The sequence below is a fragment of the Pogoniulus pusillus genome, chromosome 5 (genome assembly GCF_015220805.1).
Source record: "Pogoniulus pusillus isolate bPogPus1 chromosome 5, bPogPus1.pri, whole genome shotgun sequence".
NCBI lineage: Eukaryota > Metazoa > Chordata > Aves > Piciformes > Lybiidae > Pogoniulus > Pogoniulus pusillus.
The window spans coordinates 17,729,774-17,746,869 of NC_087268.1; the positions used below are offsets into that span (position 1 = coordinate 17,729,774).

Here is a 17,096-nt window from a genome sequence, read left to right on the forward strand (position 1 = left end):
CAGAAACACATCTATATAAAACCATGGTCATGGCTGCAAACAAATGAAAGGAACTGTAAACCCAGAGGTAGATGAAGTTTCATATAGGCAGCTTTGGAGTGCAAAAGCAATTAAGGTTTGAATTCAGTGTTCAGAAAGATATCATATTCTAGTAGTAGTGAAATGCTGGGCAAAGTATCTTCTTTCCAACTTCCTCATTGTTAATTGCCCGAGTCTGTGAACTGAGATCAGTTCCAAGTCCTCTGTTTCTATACCTACTTACCAAAACTTATCAAATTGTTCAGTAATGCTCATTACTCAATGCAACAGCATGATGTATGAACTGCCAACTGGGTCAGCTGTGATGGAAGCATAAAGGCAGAAGCCAAGCCTGCCAAGATAACTCAGATTTAACAAGTTCCAAGACAGTTGGTTTGCACTGTCTGCCTTTGATTGCTGAAGAGTCTAGGTTCTTAGCACTAAACATTTCTCCTTCATGAAACCACCAAAGTGGCATTTTCTGCCATAGTTTTCCACTCTAAGAAAGGCAACAGTTGAGTTACTCACTAATTTAGGAATCTTAACCCAATGCATTCTAGGACTCTGTAAGCTGGAAACAGCCACTCAACATCTAAGAGGCAGGACTGACTTGTGAGCTTTATCGCATGTGATCTGTGAATACTGGAACCACAGCTCCCAAGGAGGGACTGTGCCACAAGCTGTCAACAACTGCATTGCCAGATGAAACTTGGTAATGTTCAGATCACTCAGGTGTCCTGGTTATCTTACCATGAAAAGACAAAGCACATTCTTTAAAGATCTACTGTGTTTTGCTTGTACTCTACCTTCCAGACTGAGCAGGAACTCCTGAATCAAGTTCTATCTGCAACAGCAAATTTGGCAAGATGATATGCAGTAATGGCTCAAACTATACCCCTGCCTTGGGACAAAAAATAAGCTGCTCTCCCTCCCTGTCTGGATGGCCATTAGATGAGAGCAGTGGCTAGATCTGGTAGAGGAATGACTTCAGAATAGAAGAGTGACTAGGCAGACACCCTGGACAGTTTCCCTTGTCAAGAGAGAAATCATGGAACTTCCCATTTCCACTGCATGCATCCAGCACATTGAGAATCTAGTTGCTGCTTCCTACTCTGCTCTTGCAAAGCCCTACTGCAGGCAGACAAACCTGTTTCTATTAATACAACCTACTCAATGCCAGAGACTGCTCCTGACTACAACTAAGGAAACTCCCAGCATGTTGTGACCCTAACAACAGTAACTGATAATAATTACCTGATGACTCGTGCCCTTTCTGAAATGAGCTTGGCAGGCCTCAGGCAAGGACTAAAGAGATACCAACATCACAAAATTCCTCATAATTGGCATTAATTGCTCTTTTGTTGACAGCACAGCAGATCTGCCAAGGATTAAATGGATTGTAGTGACTAAATTAATCTCTAGTGATGGCCCTTCAGCACATTACCAGGCTGGTGAAACACATTCACACAGGCTCTGTTAATTTGAAATGGGACTCAAGGCTCTGTTAATTGAACTTTTGGTGCAAAAATGTTTAGAAAAGCAAACACACAAAAACAACCCCAAACCAAAAACCAAAACACACAAAAACAACAAAAAAACAATCCCCTAAAACTCCCAAATCATGTTTAATTAAGAAGCCACATGGTTCAACTACAAGTACTCCATTTTAGTAAGAAGTAGAATGGATGGTTCTTACATACAGACTCAACCAAACACTCCTGCAGGAAAAGATGATATTCATATGTCTTTAAAAGGGGAGGATAAATCTAACAGGGATATGAATCTGGAGAAGCAACAACTGTTCCAAGCCCACACTTGCAAATCAACCACTTAGTCCTGTCTTCCAAATTTCTTGACTGCAGTTTAATACACTGCTGCCAAAGCACACATGAGATAGGGCAGATCAGGTCATTGATGAAGCTCAGCATGCACCTTCTGCACATTTAGTTTAAAAACCTCCATGTCTATGGGAATAAATTTCCATCCAGAGCCTGCATGGAATTTTGGCTGCATACCCTTACAGCTACGACTAAAGACGACTCAAAATCAACTAGAGCACACAGGAGGACCAGCTCAGCCTCCAAGAGTTAACATCTTACCTCTTAGTGATCTCTCTGTGTTTCTGTATGTGATTTCTTTGAGCTCTCTGAATACCAAGCTGGGGGAGGGGAGGATGGCAGGGCAGCCGAAGTTATATTACCAGATACAACTGCTGAACAAAACCTGCATTTTCTTGACTTCTGCATTATTCAACCCAAGAATGAATCCCTGTAACTAATCTTGCTCTTTGTGGCATGGATATGGATCAGACTTAAACAATCAAAAACGCTCGCACAAGAGAACCTGACAAGTATGAAACATGGAAGGTCTGGAGGAAAGTCTTCTGAGGAACAAACAAGGGAACTGGAGTTTAGTTTGGAGAAATGGACACCGAGGAGAGACCACCTTACAATTCCCTGAAAGGAGGGTGGAGTTAGGTGGGATGTTGGTCTCTTCTCTTAAGTGAGGACAAGTGACAGGACAAGAGAAAGTGACCTCAAGTTGCACCAGGGAAAGTCAGAAGAAGCATCTTGACTGAAAAAGAAACACTGGAATAAGCTGCCCAGGGAGGTGGTCGAATCCTCATCTCTGGAGGTGTTCAAAAACACAGAGATATGGTGGTGAGTGACATGGTTTTAGCCAGACTTGTAGAATTAAATAATGTTTGGACTCCATGACTCTAAAGGTCTTTTCTAACAGGACAAATTCTATGATTCTACCACAAAGACAGGTCCAAACCAGCAAGGAAAAAAAAAACGGGAGAACAGGAACTAATTTCAGGATTTACAAAGCTGAACAATTTTACGCAGCAGTCACTGATTTAAGAAGTTAGGTCATGCTATCATCAGCACATCAGGAAATGCTGTCACCAAGGGAGTCAGAGGAATTATTTGGTATGCCCATGTTTGACTTCTGTTGGAGCATGTCTCAAAAGGCTTTCAGCAGAGTTAGGTTAAAAAGGACAGGTAGCAAGATCACCCCTCCATACACCAATATGTCACCATTTACATGTGTCTATCATGTTAAAATGTCCCTGAAACTAAGGAAAAGCAGCAATAATCCAACCATAAATACACACCTTAAAGTGATATGATCTCCAGTGGCAAGTTGTCAGGTAAACCAGGTATCTTGGTCAAAATCTTATCCTAAGGCAGAATATCAAAACTAGCAAACACAGTAGAGCTTGCTGGTCCTACAATCCTACCTATATGCTCCAAGGATTAGACAGAAAACATCAAACTGCAGAAATACACCATGGAAAAGACTTGTGACTACTTCCACAGGCTCACAGGATGTTAGGGGTTGGAAGGGACTCAAGGAGATCATCAAGTCCAACCCCCCCCTGCCAGAGCAGGACCACACAATCTAGCACAGATCACAGAGGAACACATCCAGACAGGCCTTGAAAGGCTCCAGAGAAGGAGACTCTACAGACTCTCTGTGGAGCCTGTTCCAGTGCTCTGGGACCCTTACAGGAAAGAAGATCCCCCTTGTGTTGAGGTGGAACCTCTTGTGCTGCAACTTACACCCACTGCTCCTTGTCCTATCACAGGGAGCAAGTGAGCAGAGTCTGTCTCGCCCCATCTTGGCCAGCCCTCAGGTATTTATAAATATTTATCAAATCCTGTCTTCTCTTTTTCAGACTAAAAAGTCCCAAGTCTCTCAGCTTCTCCTCATAAGACATGTCCTTCAGTCCCCTAATCATCCTAATCTTCCACCAAAAGAATCTTCCATATACAAGTCAGGCCAATATTTGGCTGTTCTTCCTTCCCCTCTATTTCATTGTACGTTATAATTACATTTGGACCACTGAAAAGCATGCTGCACCTAAAATGGCCTGTGACCTGTTACCATGTATCTCATACAGCTTCTCACACACATGCAAAAAAAGAAATCCAAATCTACTCTGGCATATTCATTAAGGAAGAGTTTCAAACACCTGGGTTATCCAACAGGTCTGAAAAACTGAGAAGGAAATAGTTTGCAGAAGCAATCGGAATGCCAAGCCTGTCAGGCACCATATATACTCTTTGAGCTCTCTTAAACTAGCACTTGTTAGTCAAATGCTTAACATGTAGGCAGTACTCGTACTCAGAATTTATACAGAAACACAGAATGTACTGGGTTGGAAGGAACAATCCCAATTAGATCAGGTTGCTCAAAGCCCCATCAAGCCTGACCTTGAATATTTCCAGGGACTGGGCCTCCACCCTCTCCCTGAAGCACCTATTCCAGTGTTCCACTGCTCTCACAACAAAGAACTTCTTCCTAATGTCCAATCTAAAATCTACTCTGCTCTAGTTTAAAATCATTGCCCCTTGTCCTAGTGCTCCATGCAGCTCCCCACAGTTCTCCTGTAGGTCCCCTTCAGGTGCTAAAAGGCTGCTGGAGCCTCCTCTTCTGGCTGAGCAACTCTCTCAGTCTGTCTCCAAAGGTGAACTCCACCAGCTCCCTGCTCATTTCTGTGGCTCTGCTTTGGATCTACTTCATCTGGTTTATGTTGTTCTCGTTAAGGCCCCCAGAGCTGGACACAAATATATGTGCACATGTACACATATTCATGCAGCTATATCCCCCTCTATATAGTGTATAACTCTATTAAGACAAAAGAAATTAAAAAATGCTCAGACAAGGAGTCACCCAGTCACACAAAACAAAGGAGAAGAAATCAAAGCTATGTTTGATAAAAGATATCCATGTTCCTAAGGCTGCAATGCTATTGGTTGAAGATCAGCGGAAGAAGTTTAAGTGAATGGGAGACAAAGAGTCACCAAAAGGAAACCGAAATGATGGGGAGATCAAACACTTCAACCAGTTGAACACATAGTCCCAAGAAAAAGCTAACAGAGTTCCAATTATCTACAAACTAGCTACAATCTTCATGCTGGCAAGGAACAGTCTTACTAATGTGTTATTTATATTTTTTTCTATTTGATGCTATTTTCAAGTGTGTTTTTTCCTATCTGTTTCTTTTCCTAGTTTTCAAATCAAGAATTAAAATGTCTGTTTTGCAAGAATAAAGGCAGTTGTCCAGCACCTACAAATGCTAGCAATTAAACTAAAGCTGCTCTTAAGCACACAGCTTTCAAAGAATGCTGCAGACTGAATTTGGACAAATCCTTTGAGGTACCTTCTAAATCAAGAGGGATTTAAGCTTCTCAGATATTGACAAAACACACAAAGAAAGGTAAGTCTCTGGGCAATACCAGGGAAGTGGAAGAAGTTCAGGGAACACTCCAACTGGAATAAAGAGGTGATCATTGCAACATAGTATTTATACAAGAGAATCATAGAATCAAGCAGGTTGGAAGAGACCTCCAAGATCAGCCAGTCCAACCTAGCACCCAGCCCTATTCAATCAACTAGACCATGGCACCAAGTGCCTCAGACAAGCTTTACTTTGAACACCCCAGGGATGGCAACTCCACCACCTCCTTAGGCAGCCCACTCCAACAGCAAGAACTCTCTCTGGCAACAACTTCCTCCGAACATCCAGTCTAGACCTCCCCTGGCACAACTGTGTTCCCTTGTTCTGTTGCTGGTTGCCTGGCAGAAGAGACCAACACCCACCTGGCTACAGCCTCCCTTCAGGTAGTTGGAGACAGCAATGAGGTCACCTCTGAGCCTCCTCTTCTCCAGGCTGAACACCCCCAGCTCTCTCAGCCTCTCCTCACAGGGCTATGCTCCAGGCCCTTCACCAGCTTCATCAACCTTCTCTGGACATGTTCCACTATCTCAACATCTCTCTTAAGGAGTCCAGAACTGGACACAGTACTCAAGGTGTGGTCTGACCAGTGTTGAGTACAGGGGAAGAATAACCTCCCTTGTCTTGCTGGCCACACTCTGCCTGATCCAGGCCAGGATGCCATTGGCTCTCCGGGCCACCTGGGCACACTGCTGCCTCCTCTTCAGCTACTATCTACCAGCACCCCCAGGTCCCTTTCAGCTTGGCTGCTCTTCAGCCACTCTGTCCCCAGCCTTTAGTGCTGCTTGGTGTGGTGCTGTTGTGGCCAAAGTGTAGAACCCTGCATTTAGCCTTGTTCAATCTCATCTCATTGGCCTCTGCCCACCCATCCAGCCTGGCAAGGTCCTTCTGCAGGGCTGTCCAACCCTCCAACACCTGCTCCTAGCTTGGCATCATCTGCAAACTTACTGATGTTGGAATCAGAGGATTGATCAATCCTCTGGTCCAGATCATGAATAAAGATACTGAACAGGACTGGGCCCAGCACTGACTTTTGGAGGACACCTCTAGTGACTGGCAGCCAACCAGACGTGGCACCATTTTGCAATATGTCAGCAGTGGAAATCTCCAGGGCAAAGAAAGAAATGTGAAAGTAACTTCTAACTGAAGCACCAAGATTCACTGGTCATGGATGGAATCCACATTTAAAAAAAATATACATCTAATGTTGCCAAGGATCATTCATGTGATGTTGAAGCAACAAAGTGGGAAATCCAGTCTCAAGCTCAACATCAAGTTAAAAATTTCCAAGACTTTTACTCAAGTTACTGTTACACTAATGCTGCTGGTACAGCATTTGAGACATTTCAATGCTTCCATGTTCACAGGTTTCTGAAAGCCACTGCGTAGGCAGTAGTCTTCTGCTTGTGTCATGAAATTGTACTTTACAAGTTACAAGCTGGCTTAGAAAAAGCCAACAATCCCCCTTCTCCCCCCAAATCAAGCCCTTCTTCACATGACTTACCTTTCTGTACTCATGCAGCTCAAAGTGGTTCTGCTTACATGCTTAATGAGCATGGTATAGTTTAAAAAATGGCACTGCACTATCAAAACAACACTGGAAATGCTTGCTAGCACCAGGCAAAGAGAAGAAAGAAAAGGATGATCCAAAAAGGTGAGAAAACTGAAACCAAGTTTATCCTTGATTCCCACAGCGGTTTCATACATGAATAGGCTTTCCACAGGAACAGGCAAGGCAAAAGGTCAGGTCCCCCTCAAGTACCTCTTAGAGGTAACATCAGAGGTCTTCCAGTTACCCCTCTGTGCACTGCACAAGACAACAGCAAGCTGCCACCAACAATTTAACCCAGAGATGCCAGGTCTTCCTCTAGATACGGAGACCATGAATTGAGTGGTTTGTCTCTCCCGTTCTCTTGGCCTACTTCGTGGCAACACTAGCTGATAGCCTTCCAGTAGCTATCAGTTGTCTCTTACAGCTTACATGTGGACAGCTATATGTCGTCTCTTACAGCTTACATGTGGACATGTACTGAATGACAACTAAGGATAGAATCTGCTTTTAAAAACTAAAAATACAGAGCATTTACATAAATGTATATATTTTCTTGTATAATTTTATATAGAAAAATTATACAACAGTTATAAATATTTATTAATATATAACTACATATAAAAACATCAGAGGAGGTTCAGGTCATCTAGGCTGTTTTCCCCCTGTACAACTTACATGAACTCCCACAAAGGCCAGAAAGACTTTTTTTCCTCCTGACTTCACAGATATCCCTGCTTTAAACATGACTCTGGCCCAGATGCCGTACTGAGGTCTGTTTCATGCTGAATTCTATGATTTCTAAAATGTTGATGCATATGAGAGAAGGAAGTTTTTATAGCTTCACCTTAAAACAAAGCCTTGTAGACCCTTAAAAATCTAAGGAACTTTTATATCCAGACCGAAAAAAAAAAAGTAAACGGCAGTGTCTGTTTTGTGAGATTTATTCAATTCAGCTGTTTGCTCCTTCTTCTGAAGCACAAGCATTCTGAAAGACAGTACAATCATGTGACCATGAATTATTCACTCCTCTGGGCTCTCAAACTCTGTACATGGAACAGATTGCACAAGAAAGGTGGAGAGAAGCACACAGAGACGGGGCCTGAGAGAAGTCATGTGAAAGCATTAAATTGAGAGTGGTTACTGCAGAATCCTACCAAATATATCTGCACACACGGAAAGGCAGTGCTAGAACATGCAAATAAAGCCTAGCAGTGCTCCACTATAGTAAAAAAAAAAAAATCAGTGCAAGTTCAAGTCTGTTACACTGTTGTGTTACACTAATAACAGTACTCCTCACAGATCACACACTTTCATATTGAAAAAGATCTGCTCCAACATGATTTGTTGGGCACCACTACAGCATATTCTCAATGTTATCAAGTCTATTATTTTCACACTCCTGTCTAGAAATTCAATGGTTCAGTTAAACCCTCAACGGTTACCAGAAGGCATTGCCTTGTTTCTTACTCTTACCTTCTCTCCACTAGAGTAGAAGAAATAACGCAATCGGACAATGTTGCAGTGATCCAACTTTCTCATAATCTGGAGCTCTCGGTTCTGAAACAAGACAAAAGAAAACTATTAAAAAAGGCTCCTTTCTCAACCAAGTTAGGTAGCTGTAATATACAGATACAGGAGCTGACAAAACTAAGGAATCAAAAAACAACTAAAGTTGGAAAGAGGTAACAGCTTTCACATGTTTATTACTCTGCTTTCCAATTACTTTATCACTGACACTATCACCACATTTTCTCTCTAAAGTAAAGGTTCACAAATGCATCACAAAATCCAAGAATTACCTACTTAAATTACTGACTGTTTAGTGGTAGAAGACAAGATGATACTAGCTTTCCCTTTTTATTTTCTGATCTTACAAAAATCATGAGCTGGAAAGACTGGAAGCCTGTCCCTGTTGATAAAACCCTTCTTACTCTAAGATTAATGTATAAAACATAAAAGCAAACATAACATCTCTGCCTACACACTTACCCTCCTCCAGGCTGTGAAAAAAGGTTTGTGATGGAATAGAATTTCCTGTACCATGCTCTTTGCAATACCAATAAAAAGCACCTGAAATTGAGTAGGCAACTCAGTTTCCACTTTTGTTCAACTAAGGTTTAGGCAGACAGCATAACAGTGTTATTTTTCTATTTTATATGAACCTGAAAAAGCTGCTAAAATAAAAATCAGTTCATTCCATATACAATGAATGGTTTTACTGCAATACTCATGTTAGCTGAACTCTAAAGAAATAAGGGATCTTAGAATCAGAGAATCTTTTCAGACTAGAAAATACGTTTAAGATTGAGTTCAACCTTTATCTACTTCTACCAAGTCTAGTGCTATACCATGTCCCTTAGCACATGCCTCTGCATCTTTGAAACACCTCCAAGGATAGGAATTCAACAACCTCCCTTGGAAGACTTTTCCAGTGTTCAATAATCCTTTCAGTTATACTCTTGCCTTACAGCCTAACAGAACAAAATCAGTGAAATGTTGAAATAAATGCAAGCAATAATATTAGCACAGCTATTGTTTGTTATACTTCATCCCACAGCCATTCCTACAACACTCCTTTCTCCTGTGGTCACATTTACACATCACTGTTTCTCCTTCCTCAATTACTATACAATCTGCAGCTTCAAAACCAGAAGATACTCCAATTTTCACTCAGTTCACAGGGTTGCTAATTGTGCATCCTAGCCAGTTAGGGCCAGTACACTAAACTAATAGACAGGTCCTACTAGAATCATTAAGTCTGGCCAACTTCACGAATATTTGGGAAGAAAATTCTTCAGCCAGCACACATTTTCATACTTAAATGCAGAAAGCTAACACCTACACTGTGAGGAGCTACTGTTGAAATATTGTGCGTATCAGAGGGTCACCTATCGTGCCCTGTCACTATGATTAAAGCTTAAGGAATTCCACAAGAACCACTCGGAGCTTAATGTGAACATGGCTACTATCTCCACTTCAGTTCCTCTAAGCCATGTGGCTTTTAAAAGGGAGGTGTTAGACAGGATGCAGTACCATTAATCCTATCATTCCTGCCACCCGCTGACTGAAAGAAATACTTCAGTATTAGCCAGCTCTTTACAAACACAAGTGACATCTCACACAATTATCAGTTGGCAGTTATCCAGCTGGTAGTTAAGGAAAATGAAGGGAGGGCTCCTTCCCTGAGCCTGCCCAGCTTCTGAACAGATTAAAGCCTAAATCCGTTAGGTGCACACCAATACAGGCCTGTTCTATCCTGAAGGATGAGATTAAAGTAAGAGGAAGCAAGGAGAGAACTCTGAGGTTTTCATGTATCTCCTGAAATCCTATGAAGTGAACTTGTCAAAGGGGAACACAGGCTTCCTTACATAACCTTATCAACAAGTCCCACACCTCAGGGACAAAAGCATTCTCCCGGTAGGAACAGCTCAAATATCCTCCACTTATTCATTCTTTATTAAATGCTATCAAGAAGAAGTAAAATTTGAGAGGCACGGTTGGGGTTCCTGTGGCACAGGTGACAGTTTAGACTTCAGTTCAAGAGAAAGACCTCATTCTCTCCTCGTGTCTGAGCAGTGCTGCCACTGCTGGCTCAGTGGGGTCTCCTTGGACCTTACAACGTGGGGTGGATTTCAATTACCAAGCTCAAGTAGGGACAGCTCTCTATATCCCGTCGGTCACCAAAACGCTAATTATGTCAAGAGATTCCTCTCTCAAGTTGGCTTTTACAGCACTTAACAGTGTCACTACAGGACTAAATCTTACACTTCAAGTTCCACCATCTCAACTAAATTTCACCAGCAACTCATAGCACAGCATAAGGCAAGTCATTTCCTTTTTTCTCCCACTAGCTGTGAGATAGAAATAATACCTTTTATCTCATGGAATTACTGGAAGAAACATGAATAGCCTAAGCATTAATGTGCAAATATTATTTTGGCAGTATCTTTACTAGCTTCTTAAAATACCCATATCACTTCATGTTCTTTAGATAGTATGTATATACTGACTGGAAAAAAAAATAACACAAAACATCAGCAGCAGTTATTCTAACACTAAGCTGAAGTTATATTTAGACTCTGATATCTCATCCTAGTACAAGTACAGTCTGTGCCCACTGATACCTTCCACTGATCCATCTACTTGGGCTCTCATCCCGACCATCTGCTGCAGCTGCACAAACAGCGCTTCAAGAGGTGCTAATACCGAGGCTAGCTCATAAACCAGTTACACAGTAACCTATATCTCACATCCTGTGACTAGACAGAAGGAAGCAAATTGAAAGAGTCATCTTAGTCAGTCACCTTCACCATCTCAAAACCAAGCTCCCTGACGGAGCTAACACTAGAAATACTTAAAACAGTTGCAAATTTCAAGTTGTCAGGGACACAGCTACTGAAGTTCATGTAACAGAGTGATGCTTTAAAGAATTCATTTTTTCCTCTCACACAAGTACTACTAGTAGTCTCACTTTAGTTTTACAGGTATTCCCCTGTATCTTAAATAACAGTTTTTTTCACACTTTAATGTGGGCTATTAATTGCCAGCACAAAAAATGCACGGAGGGGGGAGAACAATACCAGATTATAAGCAGAGATTCTTTAGCCAAATGTGACATACATCCTACACAGAGTACAAGAGAAAACAGATGCCTAAATATAATACAAATTAAAACCATTTCAAAATATGCTTATGAGAAGGCTGGCAGCACATGATCAAAAAATATAAGGTGGATGAAAATAAAGCTCGTGTTTATCCTTAACTCATTTTTGTCTTCCAAGAGACACAGATGTAAAGTCAAAGACTCAAAGATATTATTTTCCATTCTCCCATTCATTTACATAAAGCAAAGGACTTCACTTACTTTCTTAAGAGTACTAGGCCTGGTAAACAGAGAATAAAGGAATACCATTCAGCACCAGCCTTGCTATAAGGGAAGATTCAGCAGATCTGTTTACATCAAAACAAAAGTCCTGCAGCACACGTTCCTTTGAAAAGCCACAAACCAACAGGAACATGAATTGCTCGCTTAAATTTCTGTTGCAGTTGCATTTTCTTCAATCTAAAATAGGTGCTTTATTTAGAAGGCATGGGGCTGCTGACACACAACTACATAAGACTGCTTTTTGACCAGTACATGAGGCCTTCAACTACTGAAGCAAACCAAGTGTGACAACGCCCTGTTCTCTTCTGAAGACAACTTTCCCACCCCAGACTGCCTGCATCTGTTTGATGTATTCAAGAAATCTGCTTGCTCATCACGATTAAGGATTTGATTAAGAGAGTGCCAAGACAGTATCAGATTTGTAACTTCAAAGCATAGTGAATAAAGCTCATGCACGAAGACTCATGACATCTCCAAAGTTAGTCTTGATTCCTCATAACTGATAATGATACAGCTGATACAGAACCATCACAAAAGCAAGGCAATTTCTGCCTCACTACTGCAACCTGTTATTACAGACTAGAATAACCATGGACCTCTCCAATACACATACTCCATTCCCTCCTCTGCCACAGATTTCTGAGGCTATGCCAGTTTGCATTCACCACCTCCAACCTGGATCTGCACTTTTTAAAGAAACAAAACACTTTTTTTCACCCTGTTTTTACAACAGGGGTTAAACAGGTTGGATCATGAGATGGTGCCTTATGGATTTGCACCTTTCTGAATTGGATCAGAGGAAAGGAAAGTGGAAAGTTTGGTATAGCTCATGTCATCATATTATTAATATATGCCTAATGAAGCATAGAAATACCAAGTTCAGAAGAGAACTCCACAGTTTCCTTAAAGGGCATAACGAGTTTAGCTTTATTTTTCCTCTCTCAGAATGCCTGTTTCAAGTCTCGGCAAGGTTCTTTGACTTACTTTCAAAGCAGATTAAATAGGAGAAATCATGAATTTGTATTTTTGTCCTGTCTCACACCATGAACATGTAACAGTGTGCATGTTTTGTCTTTTTATCAGATGATATACTTTGAAGGAAAGGCAGGATAAACTATCAATCTATTGCAAAAAAACCCAACATCATCAGTCTTCTTGCTTAAATCAAGTAAGGAAGGCTAGCAACTGAAGTTATTTCTCATTTTTGCACTTTTGGAACTATTTTTATTCTTCTTAGGGTAATGCTGGAGCTTGGTATCTTGTGTTGTTCTATCAGGTTGGAAAAACAAGAAAGTAGAGGGTAATTGTCACATAAACTCTGGCTTTATAGATGGATAGAAGCAGTCTAGATAGATGCAGATTTCTCAACATACACAATTCTCCTCCTCTTGTATGTCACACTTAAAGTTGTCTCCTTGCTCCTGCTTCTATCATCTTTATCATTCTACCACATTTCTTATTCTTCCATAAAGATTTTCCCACAGTGAAGAGCCAGGGGCAAAGCTGATGAAAAAACTGGTTTCCATCAGGAGGCATGAAGACAGTGAAGAAGCAGCAGGGCTTGGACTTTTTTCTCTGCTTCCTTCCTTAGCCTGAATGACTAGCCAGCTCTATTCACCTTCACCTACTGCACTGCTGAGTCTGCGCAGAGAACAGGTTTAGGGGAAGTCCTTGAGAGATTTATATCATCTTCATAGACCAGGAAAAAGTCTTTCCTGACCATCTCCCACCAGAACTGTAGAATCAACCAGGTTGGAAGAGCCCTGCTTGCAAGGTGTAGACACAGGATCACGCCCTCACTTGCATACTCACTGAGGCTCAGCCCTCTTGCATCAATCTCAAGGCGCAGTTAAGCTGTCTGCGTACCCTTTGGAAGCAGAGCACATGCATGCCTGCACTTGATACGTATGGAGGCCGAAAGCCCCCTTAAGCCTAGAGCAGCCATACATACTGGCCTGCTATCTTGCATTTATCTACGGAGCTCAAGTCTCCCTGCAGCCTGGCATATACTGCATACCCGCTGCCTGTAAGCCTGGAGAATCAGGCAGGCAGACCTTTCAGATTGTCTGCGAACCCACGAACGCAGCCTGCTAGCTGTGAGAAGACCGTGCCAGAAGCTGCACGGACAAATCCTTCTCCTGCACCTGGAATCCTGCCAGCTGACCATCCCTGGACACACGGCATCCAGAAGACCAGCAGCATCAAGGCAGAGATCACTTCACACCAGGAGAGGTTAGAGAAATCCTGTTTACCCCAGAGACTGGGAACACCTTATCATTCCCCTGCTCATCGGGAAGATTTCAGCTCCACAAAGACCCGACCACTGGGCACACGCTGTGACATAATCCCAGGAGGGTGATTAATAATTAATACTTAAGAGCAACACAGCTAAGTGAGCTTTAATTCCTTTGTAATAAAAGTTACCTCTGTCTTAAGAGCCCACACAGCTTTCAGCCCCTACTAGGCAGACAGTATAGCTGTTAAGAGGCATTAAGCCTAAAGGAATCTTTCTCTCTGTCTATAGTTGATAATTTGATAATTAATAATCCAATCCCTGTAAATATATCATATCCTAACTGTTTTCATAACTGCACAAAAGAACTTAATTACATAGTGGTTGGGGGTGGTGGTACAGATTTGTAAATATTAATTGTAATAAATATTTTTTATAAAAAATTAACACCGCTTCAAATTAATTTCTCACCTTCCCCTAATAAGGAAGGAATAGAAATCCCCAGCCACAACACTTAGTCCAGAAATACCAAACAATATTTTAAAAACCCCTATTATTTATTAAATATCTATGACATTCTAAGGGCTGCAATGCCACTACATCCACCACTCAGTTAAGTGCTAGCCCATGATGATTTTCACAATATCACAGCATCACAGTATCACCAGGGTTGGAAGAGACCTCACAGATCATCAAGTCCAACCCTTTACCACAGAGCTCAAGGCTAGACCATGGCACCAAGTGCCACGTCCAATCCTGCCTTGAACAGCTCCAGGGACGGCGACTCCACCACCTCCCCGGGCAGCCCATTCCAGTGTCCAATGACTCTCTCAGTGAAGAACTTTCTCCTCACCTCCAGCCTAAATCTCCCCTGGCACAGCCTGAGGCTGTGTCCTCTTGTTCTGGCGCTGGCCACCTGAGAGAAGAGAGCAACCTCCTCCTGGCTACAACCTCCCCTCAGGTAGTTGTAGACAGCAATAAGGTCACCCCTGAGCCTCCTCTTCTCCAGGCTAAACAATCCCAGCTCCCTCAGCCTCTCCTCGTAGGGCTGTGCTCGAGGCCTCTCACCAGCCTCGTCGCCCTTCTCTGGACACGCTCAAGCATCTCAATGTCCCTCCTAAACTGGGGGGCCCAGAACTGGACACAGTACTCAAGGTGTGGTCTAACCAGTGCAGAGTACAGGGGCAGAATGACCTCCCTGCTCCTGCTGACCACACCATTCCTGATGCAGGCCAGGATGCCACTGGTTCTCTTGGCCACCTGGGCACACTGCTGGCTCATGTTCAGGGGGTATCAATCAGCACCCCCAGATCCCTTTCTGTTTGGCTGCTCTCCATATGCTTGCAGTCCAGCAGGCCTAATGCACAGGTCACAAAGAGTAGATATCATGTCTTGCTAGAACTTCTATCAATATGTGCTACAGGCATGTGTATAGATGCAGCTTTGAGAGCTAGTATTTGTAAAAGCACTTTGATTTCTGTCATCCACAGAGTCCTAGAGACATGGCTTCAAGACTAAATTAATATATTGTTAAAATTTAGGGCTCCCCTAAGAATAAAAAAACCAACCAAAACAGTGACAACTATCAACAGTTTACAATGCAAATCCAAAACTGCTGTTTCAAACAGTCACACTCTCCACCCTCTTCCTTGCACCTTTCCCCAACCCTCACAAAAGGGAAAACATACAACATAACAAAAATGAGTTCACATGCACTGTGCCACAAGATAAGCAGACAAGAGGGGTCAAGATACAGAATGTTTGTACATGCATTTCTGTGATACTCAGTGAATTACAATTGCATCATATTCCTTTTCTGCTATGTAAACAGAAGAGGACCTGAGCATCTCACTTAGGAGGAGAGGCTGAGAGACCAGAAGCTCTTTATCCTGGATAAGACTGAGAAAGGATCTTATCAATGTTTATGAGTATCTAACGGGTGGAGGTCATGAGGAGAGGGCAGGGCTCATTTCAGTGGTACCCAGTGATAGGACATGGGGCAATGGGCAGAAACTACAAGACAGGGGGTTTCACTTTAAACACACAGAATTTTTTTTACCTGTAAGGGTACCACAGCTCTGAAACAGGCAGCACAGAAGCTGTGGAGTCCCCTTTCTCTGGAGACTTTCAAAAACAATCTGGACATGGTCCTGTGCAACCTGCTCTGGGTTTTAGTAGGAGCATCAGACTAGATAATCACTGGAGGTCCCTTCCAACCCCTAACATTCTGTGATTCCATGAAAACCGATGCAAAGGCTCCAAACACAGCTCCACCCTAAGCAGCACTGCAGGCTGGGGACAGAGTGGCTGAAGAGCAGCCAGGCAGAGGGACCTGGGGGTGCTGGTAGATAGTAGCTGAACATGAGCCAGCAGTGTGCCCAGGTGGCCAGGAGAGCAAATGGCATCCTGGTCTGGATTAGGAACAGTGTGGTCAGTAGGACAAGAGAGGTTATTCTGCCCCTGTACTCAACACTGCTCAGGCCACACCTTGAGTGCTGTGTCCAGTTCTGGGGTCCTCAATTCAAGAGAGATGTTGAAATACTGGAACACGTCCAGAGAAGGTCCACAAAGCTGGTGAGGAGCCTGGAACACAGCCCTGTGAGGAGAGGCTGAGGGAGATGGGGATGATTAGGCTGGAGAAGAGGAGGCTGAGGGGTGAACCCATTGCTGTCTAAAACTACCTGAAGGGAGGGTGCAGCCAGGTGGGGGTTGGTCTCTTCTGCCAGGCAACCAGCAACAGAACAAGGGGACACAGTCTCAAGTTGTGCTGGGGGAGGTCTAGGCTGGACATCAGGAGGCAGTTCTTGCCAGAGAAAGTGATTGGCAATGGAATGGGCTGCCCAGGGAGGTGGTGGAGTCACCGTCCCTGGAGGTGTTCAAAGCAAAGCCTGGATGAGGCACTTAGTGCCACGGTCTAGTTGACTGGATAGGGATGGGTCCTGGATGATCTTGGAGGCCTCTTCCAACCTGGTTGATTCTATCGTTCTATGATTAAGCTTCACAACACTGCCCAACTATGCACTATTCGTCCTCATGTGAAAATCTGGTAATTAAGATCCTGAAGCAACAAACCCAGACACACAACAGGGTTGCACTATAAAGCATTTCTGAAACATTGGCCTGTGAACAACCAGAAAGTCAGTGGCACAAAATGCCTGCGTCA

General features: G+C 42.9%; 1 protein-coding gene across 2 annotated transcripts in view; it reads right to left on the reverse strand.

The window, feature by feature from the left end:
- GSK3B (glycogen synthase kinase 3 beta) overlaps nt 1-17,096 on the reverse strand; it is a 180,520-nt gene that overhangs the window by 82,584 nt on the left and 80,840 nt on the right. For both annotated transcript variants that reach the window (XM_064143375.1, XM_064143374.1), the window contains exon 3: nt 8,289-8,372. In XM_064143375.1, coding sequence (XP_063999445.1) covers nt 8,289-8,372 — 84 coding nt within the window. The remainder of the gene's footprint in view (nt 1-8,288; nt 8,373-17,096) is intronic.